This window comes from Capra hircus, chromosome 10 (genome assembly GCF_001704415.2).
Source record: "Capra hircus breed San Clemente chromosome 10, ASM170441v1, whole genome shotgun sequence".
Classification (NCBI taxonomy): domain Eukaryota; kingdom Metazoa; phylum Chordata; class Mammalia; order Artiodactyla; family Bovidae; genus Capra; species Capra hircus.
The window spans coordinates 87,940,643-87,959,158 of NC_030817.1; the positions used below are offsets into that span (position 1 = coordinate 87,940,643).

Genomic DNA, 18,516 nt, shown 5'->3' on the forward strand with positions numbered 1-18,516 from the left:
AATACAGTCAAAGAATCCCGACTAATTACATCACATCAGATTCTATTTGACAGTTGGTGGTGGGGTGATTCATGCACAAAACAATGGTGCTGGCTGTGTTCCGCCACCCATTGGAAGCACTTCCCCCTGTTAGACACTAAGCTCCCAGAGGACACGAGTCATTTACAAGCCATTTTCTGCCCTCCTCAGCGATTCACCCAGTCCCTTGCATTTGGTAGGTGTTCAGTTTTACAATACACATTACTCTTCTTGGATGGGGAAAGTGCCCACGAGGGCAAGTACACATGGGGGGATATGCGCACGCACCTGCACAAGACTGTCCCCCGAAGAGCTCAGAGAAAAGGTGCGCTCCCAGAGGAGCCACAGCTCCAATCCCCACCTCCTGATCAGCCACCCATAAACCACCACACCAGGCCGGACCACACAGACTGCTGCTCCCTCTCAACACTCAGGGAAACAGAATACAATGTCTGCCCAACGCCCAGACAAATCACAGTGGGCCACGTCACCGTGGATGGAATCCAGACAGCTGGCCAGGACTTCAGACTCGGGGAGTATCGGTTGTACTTGTTCTACCTAAGAAGTCCCGTTCCACGATGGCAGAGACCAAGCACTTCAGGAATGAGGGTGAGCATCTGCTGATCTCTAGGTTCCCATCCAGAAACACAGGAAAGCCAGCCCCAGGCACACCCAGAGCAGTGCAGCTCACTAGGTCCAGGACACACACACCCACTCCAAGAAAGAAAACAGAAACTTTCAAGAGGCCATGACCTAGCTGCAAAAACAGGACCTAAACAGTAGGTGAAAACAGCTGTTCACGCAAACACCATTACTATACTTCTTCTCACCTAAAAAGTAATTTGGAAGTGGAGGTATGCCTAAGTTTGCATCACTGGCATATTCCCACCCCCTAAAAAAGAAGTCTGAATCTAAGTGATAAAATTTTTGCTTGCCTTTCTGTAGATTCTGTGAGAAATTATATTTGAAAAATCTTTGAGTCAATGTTTTAAAAAGCAAAAGTGCAAAAAAAAATAAAATAAAATAAAATAAAAAGCAAAAGTGCCCCTTGAACAACTTGTGCTGTAAGTTACTTTTGTACTTTGTTTTTACTTAGAGTAAGGCACACCTAGAAATCACTTTCACCTAACAATTTAAAATCCTGTTGGGGGCTTCCCTGGCGGTCCAGGGCTTAACGCTCTCTCTGTGCTTTCACTGCCCAGGGAGAGGGTTCAATCCCTGGTCAGGGAACTAAGATCCCACAAGCTGTGTGGCGTGGCCAAAAAAAAAATCTTGCACACGGATTTGCCAACCTGTACCCCACATTCAGTAGGAAGGGAAGGCCGCTTGACGCCTGCATGACTGTTGCGGCAGTGTATGCTTCAGAGGCAGTGACGGTGGACCCCTCTGGGGGGTGACTGAGCCGGCAGCCCACCCCCGGTGAGGCTAAGAAGGGCCAGCTGGCCCACAGCAGCAGCCACCCTGGGGGAGCTGTGGACTCGGGCTTCTGCTTTTCTGCCTGCATGACCCAGCCTCCCAAACCAGAGCAGTCCTTCCTGGTCCCTGCCCCAACACAGTCTGGGGATTCAGTTTTTTGAAGGCCTATCTACACTTTTCTGGGGCCTCCCAGGTACACTAGTGGTAAAGCCAAAATTTTTGTTAAAAAGAAAAAAAAAAAATTACACCAGAGATTTAAAAAAAAAGAAAAGCATTTTTTTAAAATGTAAGGCAAACAAAAAGCCTTTTTAATCTTCCCCATTTTTCCTCAAGGACAGAACGAGAAGAAACAGAGTTCAAATTTCAGTGCAAAAGAATATATGTAAAGCAGAAGAGGAACTTGCTGAACTTACTAGCAGTGAGAAAGCCTAAAGACAGAGGCAGAGAGACTCTCTCATTCTCTAATTCAGCTTCCAGGAATCGTCCACCCATCGTGCTTCTTGATAAGGAATCAAGTTGTGCAAGAGGAGGACCATTTCCAGGCAAGGTCTTACAGTGAATTCTTTCAGGATTCTTTCTGGACAAGACCCTCAAACAGCACGAGTCTGAAATGCGGAGCGGCCAGGCCCGGCTGCCCGCATACACACTCTGCTCACCAGAGCAGAAGTCCTTCTAGTGACTCCTTGTCGGCTGGGCAAGGAGTGAGCTCTCCATGAAGACATCTGTCCGGAATCCCGCCTGGCTCACAAAGCAGCTCTCTATGCCAAAAAGCAATAAATGGTGGAGCCAGAAAAGAAATTGCCGGGAAAGTGAGGGCAGCACCAGGAGGAAGGGGAAAAACAAGCTGGTTATTCCAGGAACAAGCTGAAACTTTCCTCTCTTCAGAAGGGAAATAAAGTGAGTGCTCCTCCAACAACGCAGAGCATGGCACACAGAAGCCACACGACAGAGACCAGGACTGGACTTAGGACTGCATTAAAAACAGAAGATATGGGTTCCTGGCCCAGCTTCACTGTCTGTCATGCCCCTTTGAAGTTTACCCTCACTCTAGCCCTTTAGACCCTCAGGCAACCTGTGTTACGAAGGACTACTTCTGACTGTTCTAGTAGAACCATGCAGTATGGACTCTTCTGTAAGGCTCCTTTCACTCATCATGATGTTTTTGAGATTTGTCCAAGTTGTGTGTATCAACAATTTGCTCGCTTTTATTGTTGAGCTGTCTTCCGTTGTTTGAATATATCAGAATTTGTTTACTTGCTCATCTGGTGATAAATATTTTGGTTGTTTAGTTTGGTACTATCATGTGCCCAAGTCTCTGTGCAAACAAATGTTTTCATTTTTCTTAGGTCAATACTGAGAAATGGAGTAAATGTGTTGTATGGTTTAATTTAAAAAAAAAAAAACTAGCGAAGTGTTTCCAAAATAACTGTCCCTTTCCCTGGCTGCATTTAAGAATCTCTCTTTATATCTCTCTTGATAAAGAGATAGTTTACAGCAACTTGACTTTTTTTTTTTGCCTTTTTAAAGCTTTACTGATATATAATTTTACCCTTTTTTAAAACAAAAATTACTTATTTATTTAGTTGTGGCATGCGGGATCTTCAGTTGTGGCATATGGGATCTAGTTCCCTGACTTGGGATCAAACCTGGGCCCCCTGCATTGGGAACATGAAGTTTTAGCCACTGGACCAAAAGGGAAATCCCAATTGGCATATAATTTTCATACAATAAACTCCATATATTGATAGTTAAAGCGTATCACTTGATGAGTATATATATGACCATGCCCACAATCATGATTATAAACGCGTCTATTACCCTCCCCCCGACTTCCTCACACTCCTTTGTAATTCTTCCCTTCCACCCCTTCCTACATTCTCCAGGCAAGCACTGATGCGTATTTTGTTGCTACGGATTAGTCTGCAATTTCTAGAATTATGAAATAGATTCACACAGCATGTAACAAAGCTCTTTTTTGTCTTTCACTTAGCATCACTCTTTTAAGATTCTTCCATACTGCTAAACTTTTCTATGGTTTATTTTTCTTATTGTTAAGCAGTATATACTATTGTATGGATATACCACAATCTGTTTATGCATTCAACTGCTGATGGACATTTGGGGTGTCTCTACCTTTGGCTATTACAACTAAAACTACTATGAACATCCAGGTACAAGGGCTTTATTGACCCTATGCTTTCTTTTTTTCTTTAGGGAAAATCCTAGGAATGAAATGGTTGAATGTATCATAGATACATGCTTAACATTTTAAAACACTGATACACTGCACCATTTCAGATTCCTATCAGCAGTGACTGAGAGTTTCAATTGCTCCACATCCTGAATAACATAGTCTCTACAGACATTCTAGTCAGTGTGTAGCCGTAATTCACTGTGGCTGTAACTTATATTTCCTTCATGACTAATGATGTTGAATATCTTCTCATTTACTTATTTGCCATTCACGTATCTTCTTTTGTAAAGTGACTCATCAAATATTTTACCCGTTTTTAAAACACTTATTTTATTTACTTATTTGGCTGTGCCAGGTCTTAGATGTGACATGTGGGATCTAGTTTCCTGACGAGGGATCAACCCTGGGAGTTTGCATTAAGAGCGCAGAGTCTTAGCTGCTGGAACACCAGGGAAGACCCTACCCATTTTTTTGAAATTGCATTGTTTATCTTTTTATTAGGTTTTAAGAGGTCTTTAAATATTCTCAATAAAGTCCTTTGATGGATATGTATTTTGCCCATATTTTCTCTTAGTCTGTGGCTTGCCTTTTCATTTTTGTCACAGCATTTTTGAAAATCAAATGTTATTAATTTAGATGAAGTGCAATTTATTGATTTTTGCTTTACAGTTGGTGCTTTCTGTGTCCCATTTTCTCTTTTAAAATTTATTTATTCGTTCATTCATTTTTGGCTGCGCTGGGTCTTCGTTGCTGTGTATGGGCTTTCTCTAATTTCGATGAGCACAGGCTACTTTTTGTTGGGGTTCTCGGGCTTCTCACTGTGGTGGCTTCTCCTGTTCTGGAGCACAGGCCCTGGGTGCACAGGCTTCAGTACTTGCAGCACAAAGGCTCAGTACTTGTGAGGCATGGCTCAGTTTCCCAGGGGCATGTGGGCTCTTCCCAGACCAGGGATTGAACTTGTGTCCCCTGCACTGGTAGACGGACTCAACCACTGGAGAACCAGGGAAGCCCCTGTGTCCCATTTTAAAACTGCTAAAACAGGTCACTAAAATAGTCTTCTGTGTCTTCTTTTATAAGTTTTAGACTTTTAACCCATACAGTTAGACCTGTGATCCACTGAGAGCTAATTACTGTATATGGTGTGAGGAAATGATAGACGTTCATTTTTGTGCATATGGATCCAATCGTTCAGCATCATTTGTTGAAAAAATTCTTCTTCCTCTATTGAACTACTTTGGAATCTTTGTCAAAACTCAACTGACTATATATGTGTGCATCTGTTTCTGAACTCTTCATTCTTTTCTATTTGATCTATTCTGCTTAGCTTCACACCAATACAAACACTCTACTATAGCTTTACAATAAACCTTAAAGTCCAGTAGTCTTAGTCTCCCAACCATGTTTTACCTTTTTAAGGTTGTTTTGGCTATTCTAGGTCCTTTGCATTTACATTTAAATTTTAGATACAATTTATCAACTCTGCAAAGGCTACTGGGATTTTTAATGGGATGTCTTTGAAACTACAGATCCATTAAAGCAAATCTGGCATCTTAAGAATACTGACGGTGATGGTAGCATAACAATGTGAATGTACTTAATATCACTGAACTATACATTATTTTCTTTTTTATTCTACTTGAACTGTACATTTTGAGATGGTAAAAATGATCAATTTTATGTTATAAATATTTTACAATTTAAAATTTTAATTTAAAGAAACACCTATTCTAAAATTTAGAATGTATTATAGTACATAGAGCTTCCCTAGTGGCTCAGATGGTAAAGAATCTGCCTGCAATGCAGGAGACCCAGGTTCAATCCCTGGGTCAGGAAGATCCCCTCGAGAAGGAAATGGCAACCCACTCCAGTATTCTTGCCTGGAGAATTCCAAGGTCAGAGGAGCCTGGCAGGCTACAGTCCATGGGGTCACTAAGAGATACAATTAAGTGACTAACACTGGGAATACAGAATGATTCGCAAGCTGGGCAGTAAGTCCCACCAGTCCACTACGCTTTTCCTCTGCCATCCCTTCCTAGACCTGTGCTAAGGCACACTGCAGCTAAAGGGACATGACCAGAGAACTGTTTTCCATTTGTCTTTCCTCTGGCTTCATCTTTTTTTTAAAAAATAAACTTCATTAAGATATAAAGGGCTTTATATACTATCAAGTGTTTCCCAGGTGGCGCTAGTGGTAAGGAGCTCGCCTGCCAATGCAGGAGACAGAAGAGATGTGGGATTGATCCCTGGGTTGGGAAGATCCCCTGGAGGAGGAAATGGCAACCACTCTAGTATTCCTGCCTGGGGAATCCCATGGACAAAGAAACCAGGCAAGCTACAGTCCACAGGATCGCAGTGTCAGACACAACTGAATCGACTTAGCACACACACATATACTATAAAATGCAACCACTTTATCAGAAAGTTTAACTTTTGATAAATGCATATATCCACATATCTTCCACCACAATCTAGATATGACACTTCATCACCCCTAGAGAGTTTCCTCAGGCCTCACTGATGTTAATCTCTCCATAAGCCCTCAGGCAACCACCCATCTACTTTCGGTCCCTGAAGATCTGTGTTTTTTCCTCTATGATTTTACATACATGGAGACAGTCTATACTATTTTGTGTCAGGCTTCTTCCATCTAACATTAAGCGTTTTTGATACTCGTCAAAACTACATGCGTCGGATTTCTCTGGTGGTACAGTGAAATAAGAATAAGACAAGATACAAGGTAAGAAGCTGGCTGCCAGTGCAGGGGACATGCATCTGACCCCTGGTCCGGGAGGAGTCCACACTCCTCAGGGCTGCTGAGCCTGTGTGCCACAACTCCTGCGCCCACATGCCTAGAGCCCGTGCTCCTCTGCAAGAGAGGCCACCACAGTGAGAGGCCATGCACAGCAACGAAGAGTAGCCCCTGCTCCCCAAAACCAAGGAAAGTCCCCAACAGCAATGAAGACCCAGAGCAGCCATAAATAAATTAATTTTTAAAAACTATGTGTGTCAAGAGTCTGTTCTTTTTATTGCTGAGTAACATTCTATTGTATGGATATACTGTAATTTGCTTATCTCTTGGCCTGCTGAAGAATATTTTAGTTATTTCTACTATGAATATAGCTGCTTTAAATATCTGCATAGGAGTCTATCTACACACATGTTTTCATTTATCTTGAATATCTAAGAAGGGTACGGTTATATGATAAGTGTATGTGTACTTTTATAAAACCCAGAGTTTCTTTAGAGTCAAACTCATATCCAGTCAGTCATGGCTTTGGGCCTATTCACAGTCTAGTCCAGTGGGCAGCCAAGGACACCGAGGGCTGGGTAACTTAAGTTCCAGCTGGGGATCTGGTCTGTGTGTACTGGGTGACTATGTCTTTCACAGTCTCAGGTAACAGGCATCAGTTCAGTTCACTCAGTCGTGTCCGACTCTTTGTGACCCCATGGACTGCAGCACACCAGGCCTCCCTGTCCATCACCAACACCCGGAGCTTACTCAAACTCATGTCCCTCGAGTCGGTGATGCCGTCCAACCATCTCATCCTCTGTTGCCCCCTTCTCCCACCTTCAATCTTTCCCAACAACAGGGTCTTTTCAAATGAGTCAGTTCTTAACATCAGGTGTCCAAAGTATTAGAGTTTCAGCTTCAGCATCAGTCCTTCCAATGAATATTCAGGACTGATTTCCTTTAGGATTGACTGGCTGGATCTCCTTGCAGTCCAAGGGACCCTCAAGAGTCTTCTCCAACACCACAGTTCAAAAGCATCAATTCTTCGGCGCTCAGCTTTCTTGATAGTTCAACTCTCATATCCACACATGACTACTGGAAAAACCATAGCTTTGACTAGATGGACTTTTTGTTGGCAAAGTAATGTCTCTGCTTTTTAATATGCTGGCATATGTATACTGACATAATATTCAGGCACACCACATGGCAAAAAGAGGGTGGTTCTTACTGCTCCAGACATCAAACTAAACAAAGAGTCACAGTAAAAATAAAAAATACCAGCAAATGACTTTTATACCAAACAAAACATAAAAGAGGATGCAACAATTTTTAGATTTCAGCTAAAATCCAAAACATCACAACTAGCAAATAATTTCTTACCTCTATGCATAATCTTGTGCTTCTCCCTCAGGTATGTCAGGCCTTTTATTACCTAGGTGAGAGGAAATGTAAAAAGAGGGAAACTGAAATCGTGGTGTTTAGAAAATATCCAACCTTTCTATTTAAAAATTATCTAGAAAATACTTCATCTAACATCACAAATTTGCCTTCTTCCCTTATTTTTCTTCTCTGTTGATTTTTTTCATCTGTCTTATTAAGAAACCATCTTTTACATGGTACCTAGCATATGATTTTTAAGCAAAATTGATAATTGCAAGTTTAGATCATTTACATTTTAAAAAACACTTTGCCTGAATTCATTTTTTAATCTGCAATCTAAAAAGAGGCTTTCTGATGCCAAAAATGAGAATTCTTTTGGCTACCCTGTCCTATTTTTCAAGATAGATTTTAACATACAGAAAGTTAGTTTGCTAGTTTTAGTGAAAGGGAGAGGATATTGTATCTAGAATCCAGATAAGAGAAAATTCCAGTGAGAAACCTAACTTTTCTTAGAAAACTTCCCTTTGTCAACTTCCCACCTTCCTCCTTGTCCCTTTCCTATTTATCAATGAGAGAACTTGGAAGAAAAACTTCTCAATATACTCACAGCAATGCTAACTTTTCCTAAAATTTGTTCAGGAATTCTTCCAGCTTTCTTCAGAACTTGATCCAAGGAACCCCCATCCTAAGAACAAGAATACCAGAGCCCATTTAGTGACAGTGTTTCTCACTATTCTTTCAAGTGTTAAACTTCAGCAGCAAAATAAATCTCACACATGACAAATCTTCCTAGAAGGAAGGTGTGCTCCAGATATCAAATAAGATACGAATGTGAAACATTGTGGGAGCTAGCAAATGATTAATAACTTAAACCCTATGAATAACCATCCCATGAGTTACTAGTTCAGCGGTTCACTCTGCTGAACTGACAGAGTGGTGGCTAGGTGTGCCCTAGACGCACACTATCTGAATCTGCATTCCCAACTCGCACTTACCATCTAGTGGACACCAAGTTACTCAACTTGTACAATGGGAATGATAATAATTATACAAAGCTACTGTAATACGCACAGAGCTACTGTAAGTATTAATCAAGCTCATACATCCAAAGCCCTTGGAACAATATTTAGCCCATGGTAAGTTCTCAATAAATGTTTGCCATTCTGTCACCATTATGTAAGTCACAACTTGCATTTGGTATCATCCTAACGAATTATACTTCATAAAATCCAAAGAAAAACACCATAGAAAGTAATTATTCATTCCACAAATCCTACAAAGCACTGTGCACTGTTTGAGGTTCTGTGGAGGATAAAGATACAAAAAAGACCTAGCTCTTATCCTCAATAAATTTATAAACTAGTAGGAGAAATACACCACTCCACAAAACACAACAAAACAGAATAAATGTATATAGTAAAAGTGCTACACACACCCAGAGAAGAAGGGAGAATTCTGACTTCACTCAGAAGATAGCATTTGAGCTGAAACCTTACTCAAAGAATGAGCATGATTTCCATACCTGCAAAAGGAGAGGAGCAAGGGGAGAAAAGAATGGGGTGGAAGAGTGGAATCCTAACCACTGGATCACCAGGGGACTCCCAAGAACAGGGCGTTTCAACGAGATCATAAGCAGAGAAACATTAAATTGCTTAGTACTCCTGGGATGCAGCCAATTATCAGTCACAATATAAAACTACCCCAGAAGCAGAGATGATCCCTACAACTTCAGACTGATTTTCTAAAGTATCCTGTCTATGCTGAGCAGCTACCATCAAACTATCATCTATTAATCACCTCTGTGTAAGGCAGAGGGATATGTGAGGAACTACAAATTTAAAAAACCATAAAGACAGGAAATAATACCCTCTGGTTGGGAAGACAGAACACATTCATAAAGTGGCAAGGCACCGTAAATCCTCCTCTGAAATAGGGCAGGGAACAAACAGTTAAATGAAGAGAAAAGACATCACTACAGGTATCCAGAGGAAGCGATCCCTAGACAAAGCGGCCAACAGAAGGGTTCACAACAAGAGTGATACGGAACCTGAGCCTTTGAGGAGGGTGAGATCTGGGTAGGACAAGTAGAGAGACATTCCCACAGAGATCCCGCTTCCAATACCACCCAGCCTCTACGATGCAGCCAAGAAACAGAAGGTTGGAGAGCAATGCATGACGTAATAAATAAAAGAAGGACACAGCATAATCTCATTTTTATAAAACTAAACTGTGCATATATTCACACAAAACCAGAATATCAAAAATATTACCAAAAATGCTCCAGTCTATATAGTATTATCAGGGATTTCTGTTGTGCAATAGTTTCTTCTCTGCGTTTTTCTATGACTTACAAATTTTCTACAATAAATGTTTTACCTTTTAAAAGTAAAAAAAAAAATCGACCTCATTTATGAAAGTGGAGAATTAAACCTATAAATCAATTAACAGATACTTAGCATCCAGTTTCTGCAAAATCTGTTAGGAAGCTAGAACACTGCTTTCTTTCTAAAGGAAGTGAGAAAATAAGTAAGACTCGTTCAGCGATACAGAGCTCTTGAAAAATGTTACCTAGGGACTTCCCTGGTGGTCTAGTGGTTAAGAATCTGCCTGCCAATGCAGGGGACATGGGTTCGATCCCTGGTCAGGGAACTAAGACACCACATGCTACAGGGCAACTGACTGAGCCTGAACACCAACGACTAACACCCACATGCCCTATAGCCTATGTTCTGCAATAAGAAAAGCCACTGCAATGAGATGTCCACACACCATAACCAGAACGAGCCCATGCTTAGCAGTGAAGACCCACTGCAGCCAAAAATTAAAACTAAGTAAATAAAAATCATTTTTTAAAGTTACCTAAAATAATGCTAAACACAAGATTATCAACTTAAAATTCTATGCTTACAGAAAGGACAGTTTGGACCAATGACTTTAATGATGTTAATGGTAAAAAGAAGGCAGTACAGGTCTGTACTCATACGCATACTAACAGCCCTGAATACGTTAGACTTCTCATCACAACAAACTCCCAAGCACAACTACCTAACGATGGGTCAGACAACCAAGGAGCACAGGGGAAGATTTCAAAATTCAACCTAAAATTCAAATGTGCTATGAGATGGGAATTATTAATTTACAGCCAAAGAGAACGTCTCTGTAAACACACATTTTCCAAGAGCCCTCGGGAGAGCCCTACCCTGGCTGTGACCCAGGCGGGTGCCTGAGTCATCCTTTGAGCCTGGCTCAAAGGCTTTGAGGCTGCCTTCACAATGCCACAGGCCCCTGGTGGCCAAATCAGGCCAGCACCACAGCCCAGGTAAACACACCCAAGTCAGGAGGCTCCAAGAAAGGCCACGGCACCTCTCAATTTCCCTTACTGACAGGCACAGGGACTCCAGTGCAGAAAGTTTCTGGCTATTTCTATTTTGCTTTCAACTGAATGTGATTTCAGACCCTTTCTTTGAATGACTCTGCCTAATTATTAGGGAAGACTGTATACTTAAAGTAGGGAACAGAGCAACTCTGCCCAAATTTGTGATGCAAACAAGGCAGAAAACGCTCTCAGGTTCCACTGCCAGGTCAGAGGGCAGCCCAGCAAAGTACCTTGGCATAGCAAACATTTCTGTTAACAAGGAAGAAACGCTGGCTCTCCTCCCTTTAGCCTGCTTCTATACTACAGGCAGTTACAGTACGAGCAACGGGAGGAACAGGATTTAAGAGGCATGAACCCCAGTGCAGCTCACCCAGTGCGGCTCACCCAGTGCTGCCTGCGACTCACCTCCCAACCTTTCAATTCCACTGCAGTTGCCAAGGACCTGCCTTCGCTGACTAAAGCTGCTGAAAACTGGGCTTATTTTTAGAAGCTGATTATTAACTAAGTCAGTGGTGCTTTTGTGAAGGTTTTCTATAGAAGAGACAAATGCTTTATGGGAAAAAAAAAAATAGCTCGAAGCATCAACCCTGAGTTCCCAGCTCTCTGGTTGCTCAGCTACCCACGAGCAGGAGTCTACTTCCCCAGAGACAAGAACATTCTTGTTCTGATCAGGCAGCATCCAGGTACCCTCTGGGTTTCACAATCCAGACTGGGCAGTACAAACGTAGCTTTTTTCTAGAAAAGGTCAGCCCTAGCCAAGTGCATCAAGAAGACAGGGCTCAGTGCATGCTGATGACAAATTTAAAGTGCATCCCAATAAACTACCTGAGCAATACATAAATGGACAGGTGTGATAAAAGCAAACACGGGAAGATGTTAATGATAGAACTGAGGTGGTGGGTTTAGAGTGTACATTACACAATTCCTGCAACTTTCTGTACTTCTGAAATTTTGTATAGTAAAGCGTTGGGGGAAAATATCAGTGACAAAGGACATCATGCATAGACTGTGATACAGAGAGGGCCAGAGAGCCTGGGAAGGTGGGGTATGGCTAACGAACAGAGCTCTACATGACAGCACCTTTCAAATGGGGAAGCTGAGACAAAGCAGAAATCCCCAAACAGAAGCAGCAGGCAGCCATTAGAAAACCGTCCTGGCAAAGCAGCCAATGCAGGAGCTCTTCTGCAGGAGGCCTGCGCAGGGACCACGGAAGCGGTGACAGTGCCCAGCCGAGAGCAGAAAGCTACCCTGGGACATGGCTGCTTAGACTTCAGGCCACAGCTGCTTCCTTCTAGGGTCCCGTCCCTGGTAGCTCTAAGCCTCTCCACTAGTACTGAAGCAGTTTCAGCTGGGCCTAGGTATCCCCAGAAACAGGAGGCCCTAACTCTCTCTTGAGCCCCAGGCCTGACCATGCCCTCCCCATCCTGGCCTCCCTCATCAGTCAGTTAACACATATCACCTGATACTGTGCTTGGCCCCAGAAAGCTTCTGACAGCCAGTTTCCCAGGCTCAGCTTTCCCAGGTAATTACCTCCTCAAGTAATTCCAGAGACACCTTCTGTTTTGAGGACTTAAGTGAGAGGATCTCACTCTCCCCAGACAGCCAAATTCATGGGGGAAAACAACTGACCTGCAGCTACTAGAAATGGGCTAAGAGAATGGGTACCAACCCCCATGACACCCTGTGTCATCTCCTCCTCTGGGAGGGAAAGGCTGAACATGGGCAAGGAGCACGAGGCTGTGATCAGTATCTCTGAATCCAGACTGAAGAAAGAAGGGGTCCAGTATGAGGAAGTCTCAACACAGGTCAATTTAAGACAAACAGAAAGACTGAACGCCACGTGGCAAGATGCCACATACGGCCAGTTGAAAAAGGTTCCAGCAGGATCTGGATAAATGAAGAGGCCACTGACTATCAATGTTTAGGGCCTGATCCTAACCTCTGAGACAAGCACCCTGGAGGTCAACCATGCTCAAACCTACAAACCACCTCCTGGCTCCTCTATTACAGGAAGAAGAACCTCTAGTTCTGTGCTACCCTCTAATAAAAGGGTTGGAGGTTACTCAGGAAAGAATTTCTGATGGTTCAGAAGACAGCAGGCACGAGGTGCCACATATCTGGTGCTCAAAGAGCCCCCGTGTCTACAGTGACGCCCTCACTGGGACACTGATCTCAGTGTCCCCATCCCTGTAGCAGCTCATGTGGCACTTGGCACTAAGGCACTAAAATAAGTGCGTGTGAAGCTGATTCCATAATGACTAACTAATGTAGTGAACTGACTGGCTATGAGGGCCAAAAACCACAGAAACACAAAAGGTTAGCAGGGGGAGCGGTCCCTAGAAAAGATCCAGGCCAAGCATTTTTCTGCAGAGATGAGAAAATCCTGAGAGAGTATACGACTTATATGGCGTAATGGAGGCAATATGAAATTTAAAGAAGGTAGATCTGGTTAGTGACATCAGTTAGAGTTCAGCTCTGACATTTACTGGTTACAAAACTTAGACTAATTACTAAACCTCTCAAGGCCTTACTCTCTCCGTCTACCAGCTTGGGGTAGGGGTGGGGATCAACCCATGTCATATGACGGGGCTGATATGATTAATAAGTCACATAACATGGAAAGGACTCAAGTGGTAGAAGATACGAAAGCTAGTTACCATTGTGTCAAGCCATGCCACCACCCATTCTCTGTTATTTTAGCAAGACCCAAGAGGGAAAGAGGTTGCTCAGGCCTTTCCTGTTTTACCACTGGTTGATCACCATCACCTCCACCCTCTCACCCTTCTAGTTTTCAAGGACCTCCACTGCCATTTACACATTTTCATCCAACTCTTGGGCTAAAGCAGGAAAACCAACCATCATCAGCAGAAAGAGCACAAGAAACGCCAGGGACAAGCAGCAGCCCCACCCCTCTGCCCTTCCCCACCCCACCAGGCTGAGAATAATCGGCACCCCAGGCCTGGGTTGAGACCAAGCCAGAAAGGCTCACATGCTTCCCACAGAGGCTGCTTCACTCTCGCGGAAGCAAAAAGGAATGAGAGCTTTCTCAGGGACCTTCAGGTGCACCAAAGACATATTTCAGAACCTACGTTCCATATGGTACTGCAAAGAGAGTCAGCACATGCCTGAAACCCAGTGCATGGCATTTCTTAATCATTAAAATGAAAAGATGCTCACGATAACAGGGGCATCGGCAAGGGACAAACATCCTGGGAGGGTTCTCCCAGAGCTTATTAAGACCAGGCCTTGGGGCTCTCATTACAGAGCTGAGGGCAGGGCTAGAGAGCCAGGAAGGAGGCAGAGAAGTTGCTGAGGGACACAGGCAGGGACCGGAAGCAGAGCACCCATGGCGCAGGGAGACTCGGTCATATCAGCCTCGGTCTTTGAACTGTCAGCTCCAGCAAGGATAAAGCAAAGGTTAGAGTCTGCAAAAGGTGTACTCTGAGTCAGAGAGTGTGGCAGAAGACTTGATACATCTTTTATTTTAATTAATCCTCACCACAACAAGGCAGGTATAATAATGCCCATTTTACCGATGAGGAAACGGAGAATCAGAAAGATAAAAAACTTTCCAAGATGTCATGAGAAAGTGACATCTATAAACAAATAATTATTGAGCACCTGCTGTGGCTTTGGAGACACAATGGCAAACAAAACAAAGTGTCTGCTTGGATTTTTGTGAAGAAGGGAATTATGAATCAACATCTCAGATACCAAAGTGCCCTGGGCCATGCTGCCTATTGGGGACAGAAAAGATTAGCAACCTTGAAGCCAGCCTCTCTCTGTTTGAAATTCTGGCCGTCAAGGATGGAAAGAGATCCCCAATCCCCATCCAGTAGACTCAACAAAGTACACTGGGGTGAGACAGCCTTGGTTCAAATTTTACTAATTCTACTTACCAGTTGCCTGACCTTGATTTGGTTATTCCATTTCTCTGTGCCTCAGTTTCCTCACTTGTAAAATGCAGATAATGTACCCAGCTCAATAAGGTGTTTGTAGAAATATAATATTAATTTGCTTAGGATGGTGCTTAATATGATATATACCCAATAACTATTAGTTCATCAGTATTAATTTTGCTAACCCTGCTCTTATAGCAAGTGATAAACTCTCTGAAAGCAGGGCCTCACCCACTCTTCACTCATCTTCATAACCCATGAACCGTGTACCTAGTACACAGCATGGCATGTAACATATGGGTTTAAACTACATTAACCAGGCTTTACCCACATCAAAATCTTGGGATCAAGAAAACTGAGAGATGTGCTCCAAGTACAACCTAGGGACACCTGGTTGCTGCCACCTCTCTGAAGAGACAGGGACTTAGGAAGGAGGCCTGTCATTTTCTTGGTTAATCCAACTTCTACAGTCAGGTTTCCTAAATGCCCCAGACAGTGATTTGGATCCAGGGAGGAACAAGGAAGCAATCGTTCAGGTCACATCTCAGAGCAAAGGTCAGACCGGAGCCCCCAGCTTTCCAGGCCGCTCTTCAGAGGCTGCCAGGCTGCCACATACCATGTGCTCCATGCAGATGCTGATCTCGCCGTCGCTGTAGAAGGCCCCGTAGAAGCCCACGATGTACGGCGAGTTGCACTCATGGAGAACCTGCAGCTCCCTTATGATCTGGTTCCGGATGGCAGGTTTGATCTCCAGGTGAATTAGCTGAGGAAAAAAAGGTCCAAGGAAGAGAAGCTTTAAACATATATGGATGGATGGAGGGGTGGGTGGGTGGACAGACAGAAGTTTTCTTAAATGCTTAAGCTCTTAGACGTAGGAAGAGAGGAAACAGGCAAGTTTCAGCATCAGTTTACTGGCCAGCTAGAATACTGAGTGCCAACATACCAAGGCAGGTGTTGGCACTAGAGAGGCTGTACCCAGGGGAGGGACAGCTGTGCCTCCACTCCCAGGACCCAAGACTGAAGAAGAGGGGCCCTTTCACTCCCAAGAACAAAAGGACCTGGGAAGCTGAGAGATGAGGGCAAGTGGCCTTAGAGGCTTGGTTGATACCCAAGGGTTGCAGGACCAGAAAGGTATGAGGAACTGGGTCTGCCAATCTAAGCTGCCCAGGATACTTCCCCTTGACCTTAGGAGCCTGATATGGTTGGGATTTAGCCAAGGCCCGGGGGGCCCCCTTATCTCCGCCCCGCCATGCTGTCCCTTGTTTCAGCTGAGGAGACAGGTGACAAAAACATGAAATGGTTACCGAATAAGGCTGAGCTTCTAAAAAGAGCCATGGACAATGAGTGTCAGAAGACACGGAAGCAGCGGTTATCAGCGTGGGCGCTGGTGAAAGCTAGACAGGAGGTGGGCCTTGAAGATGGGAAGTGTTTGAAAAGATGGAAGAAACAGCATGAGCAAAAATATGTGGACAGAAATGAACATGGTGTGCTGCAAAACATGGAAGAGTCCAAATCTGCTGTCCGGAAAGAGGAGGACTCAGGCTCACCAGGGCGGGAAGTCCAGCTCAAGGGCTGCCTGCCAGGGTGGGGAGCCAAGATGCCGTACTGCAGGGAGATGAAGGGGAAGCATGGGCAGGGGTGGAGCTCGGAGAAACAACACGAAGTCAATGTTTGGTGTGTCCCTGGAGCTGGGTAAATGGAACCACCCCTTGCTCTTGAAAAATGGCAAATGAGCATCTCAGCTTTCTTTCCAGAGCACCCAGAAAGCTAACAAAGGGTCCCTTGCTATTATTTTCCAGTCTGGGGACTGGGATAAATACACTAACACAACATGAGTGTGTTTATCTGTAATCTAACAGATAACATGAATTCAAACTTCAAAAAGCACTAAAGGGTACTGAATGAAAAGTCAATTTTCTTTCCACCCTTGTCTCCAGGCCCCTAGGTCTTCTAAGAGATAATCCAATTACCTGTCTACCAAGGCAAGCTTGATTCAGCCCTTTTTTTTTAAAAGTGCCCTCACCTTTCTGGCCATAACGAGTCCGGACGGCTTGTGGGAGACCTTGAACACCACACCTCCATTGCCGGCACCCAGCTCACTGATCTTCTCAAAGTCATCATCCTTCAGCTCCCCCACCTTCTGCTTCTGGGTCAGAAAGGCCTCGAGGCGCTTCCGCTGCTGTTCATCGAGCTCCAGCTCCTCCAGCTTCTTCTGCAAGGCCTCCAGGTTGGTCCTGTCCCAAAGCGGGGAGCACAGGTCAACACTGGCATCAGAGAACCCCACCCGGAGAAGCGCTCCTGCTGTGGAGAGCTCCAGCGCTGGGGCCAGAGGGAGAGCTGGCGGAGGAGGCTCGGGGAGGGTCTCACCCGCTGCGGCTCTGCCCCCTCCACTCCACCACCCTCACGGCTCACCACAGACACACTTCCCGTCTCAAGGCCTGGTCTCCTCGTTTGTAAAATAAGGGAATGAGTTCTCTCTCAATAGGCTCTGGGCCTACGAGAGGAACCACAGAATCTACTAAAATCCAGAGTGAGCCACCTTGCTCTGCCTTAAAACCCCAGTGTCAAAAAGTCCCACGAGTGGTGGCTTTACAACACCATAAACAAAATACAATCTATTTCCTAAAATCACTAAATTGAAACCAAAGCACATCATCGAAACAGGCTCTAACCTGAATCACAACAGAAAACCTTCTTCTCCATGTGATCAGATCAGGAACAAGGTGAATCAAAACAGAGCAAATGGGATATACCTAAAATTTTTATTTTTGCAACAAACATAAAAGTGCATTCATTCACCACTTTCTCTGAGTAAGAGCGCCACATCACCTTTCTTACATGAACCAGAAGAGAGCACAGTGCCCATCATTTCCAAATTCTTTAAAGTGAAGTAAAAAATGCCAACAGAATACTCTTAATAAAACTTTAAGAGTCGGATGACTTTCTCCGATTTTAATGCTCACCTAATTTGACAGTAATTTTTTTTTTTTTTTACTGACTTGGACTTACTGAATCTTTCCACAGCTCTTAACCAGTATTCACAGAGGGAGAAAAAAGAAAACCACTTCGTTTGCAGTCATATTTCATCAGTGTATCTTATATTTAAATACATAAATTACAATTCCAGCTATAACTGTACAAAGGACTTTGAGAACAAATCATCTCTTGGTAAGCACATAATTCAACCAGTGGGTGCCAGAGTGAGTGGGTATGGCAGAGAGCAGCCTGCTAGTGTGTTTTACATAAAGAACTAAAAAGTGCTCATTACCTCCTGGGAGCTTGTGAAGAGAAGGGTGGTAAGGAGCGCTTCTACTGTTTCATTTTTGTCCTTAGTCTAAACAAACAACACGGATGATAAGACAGGCAGTCATTACCCATCAGAAAGTTGGTGACCCCTCCCCTCAACAGGCACACCACTCTGAGCTTGAAGGGTAAGAGCAAGCATCATCTTCCACTCTTCGTTCACATTATATTCCAAACCTTAAGAAGGAGAGGGAGACCC

The 18,516-nt window shown here is 43.8% G+C and overlaps 2 protein-coding genes across 5 annotated transcripts in view; one reads left to right on the plus strand and one right to left on the minus strand.

The window, feature by feature from the left end:
• The window catches only part of MAP2K1 (mitogen-activated protein kinase kinase 1), a 74,487-nt gene that overhangs the window by 20,488 nt on the left and 35,483 nt on the right, over window positions 1-18,516 (minus strand). For all 4 annotated transcript variants that reach the window (XM_018053615.1, XM_018053616.1, XM_018053617.1 and 1 more), the window contains exons 2-5: window positions 17,038-17,248; window positions 15,631-15,777; window positions 8,347-8,424; window positions 7,740-7,791 (exon numbers count right to left, since the gene is read on the minus strand). In XM_018053615.1, coding sequence (XP_017909104.1) covers window positions 7,740-7,791; window positions 8,347-8,424; window positions 15,631-15,777; window positions 17,038-17,248 — 488 coding nt within the window. The remainder of the gene's footprint in view (window positions 1-7,739; window positions 7,792-8,346; window positions 8,425-15,630; window positions 15,778-17,037; window positions 17,249-18,516) is intronic.
• Window positions 273-2,695, plus strand: LOC106502512. Its single transcript, XM_013966769.2, has 2 exons — window positions 273-627; window positions 1,768-2,695. The coding sequence occupies exons 1-2, from the start codon at window positions 295-297 to the stop codon at window positions 1,864-1,866; spliced, it is 432 nt and encodes a 143-aa protein (XP_013822223.1). The 5' UTR covers window positions 273-294; the 3' UTR covers window positions 1,867-2,695.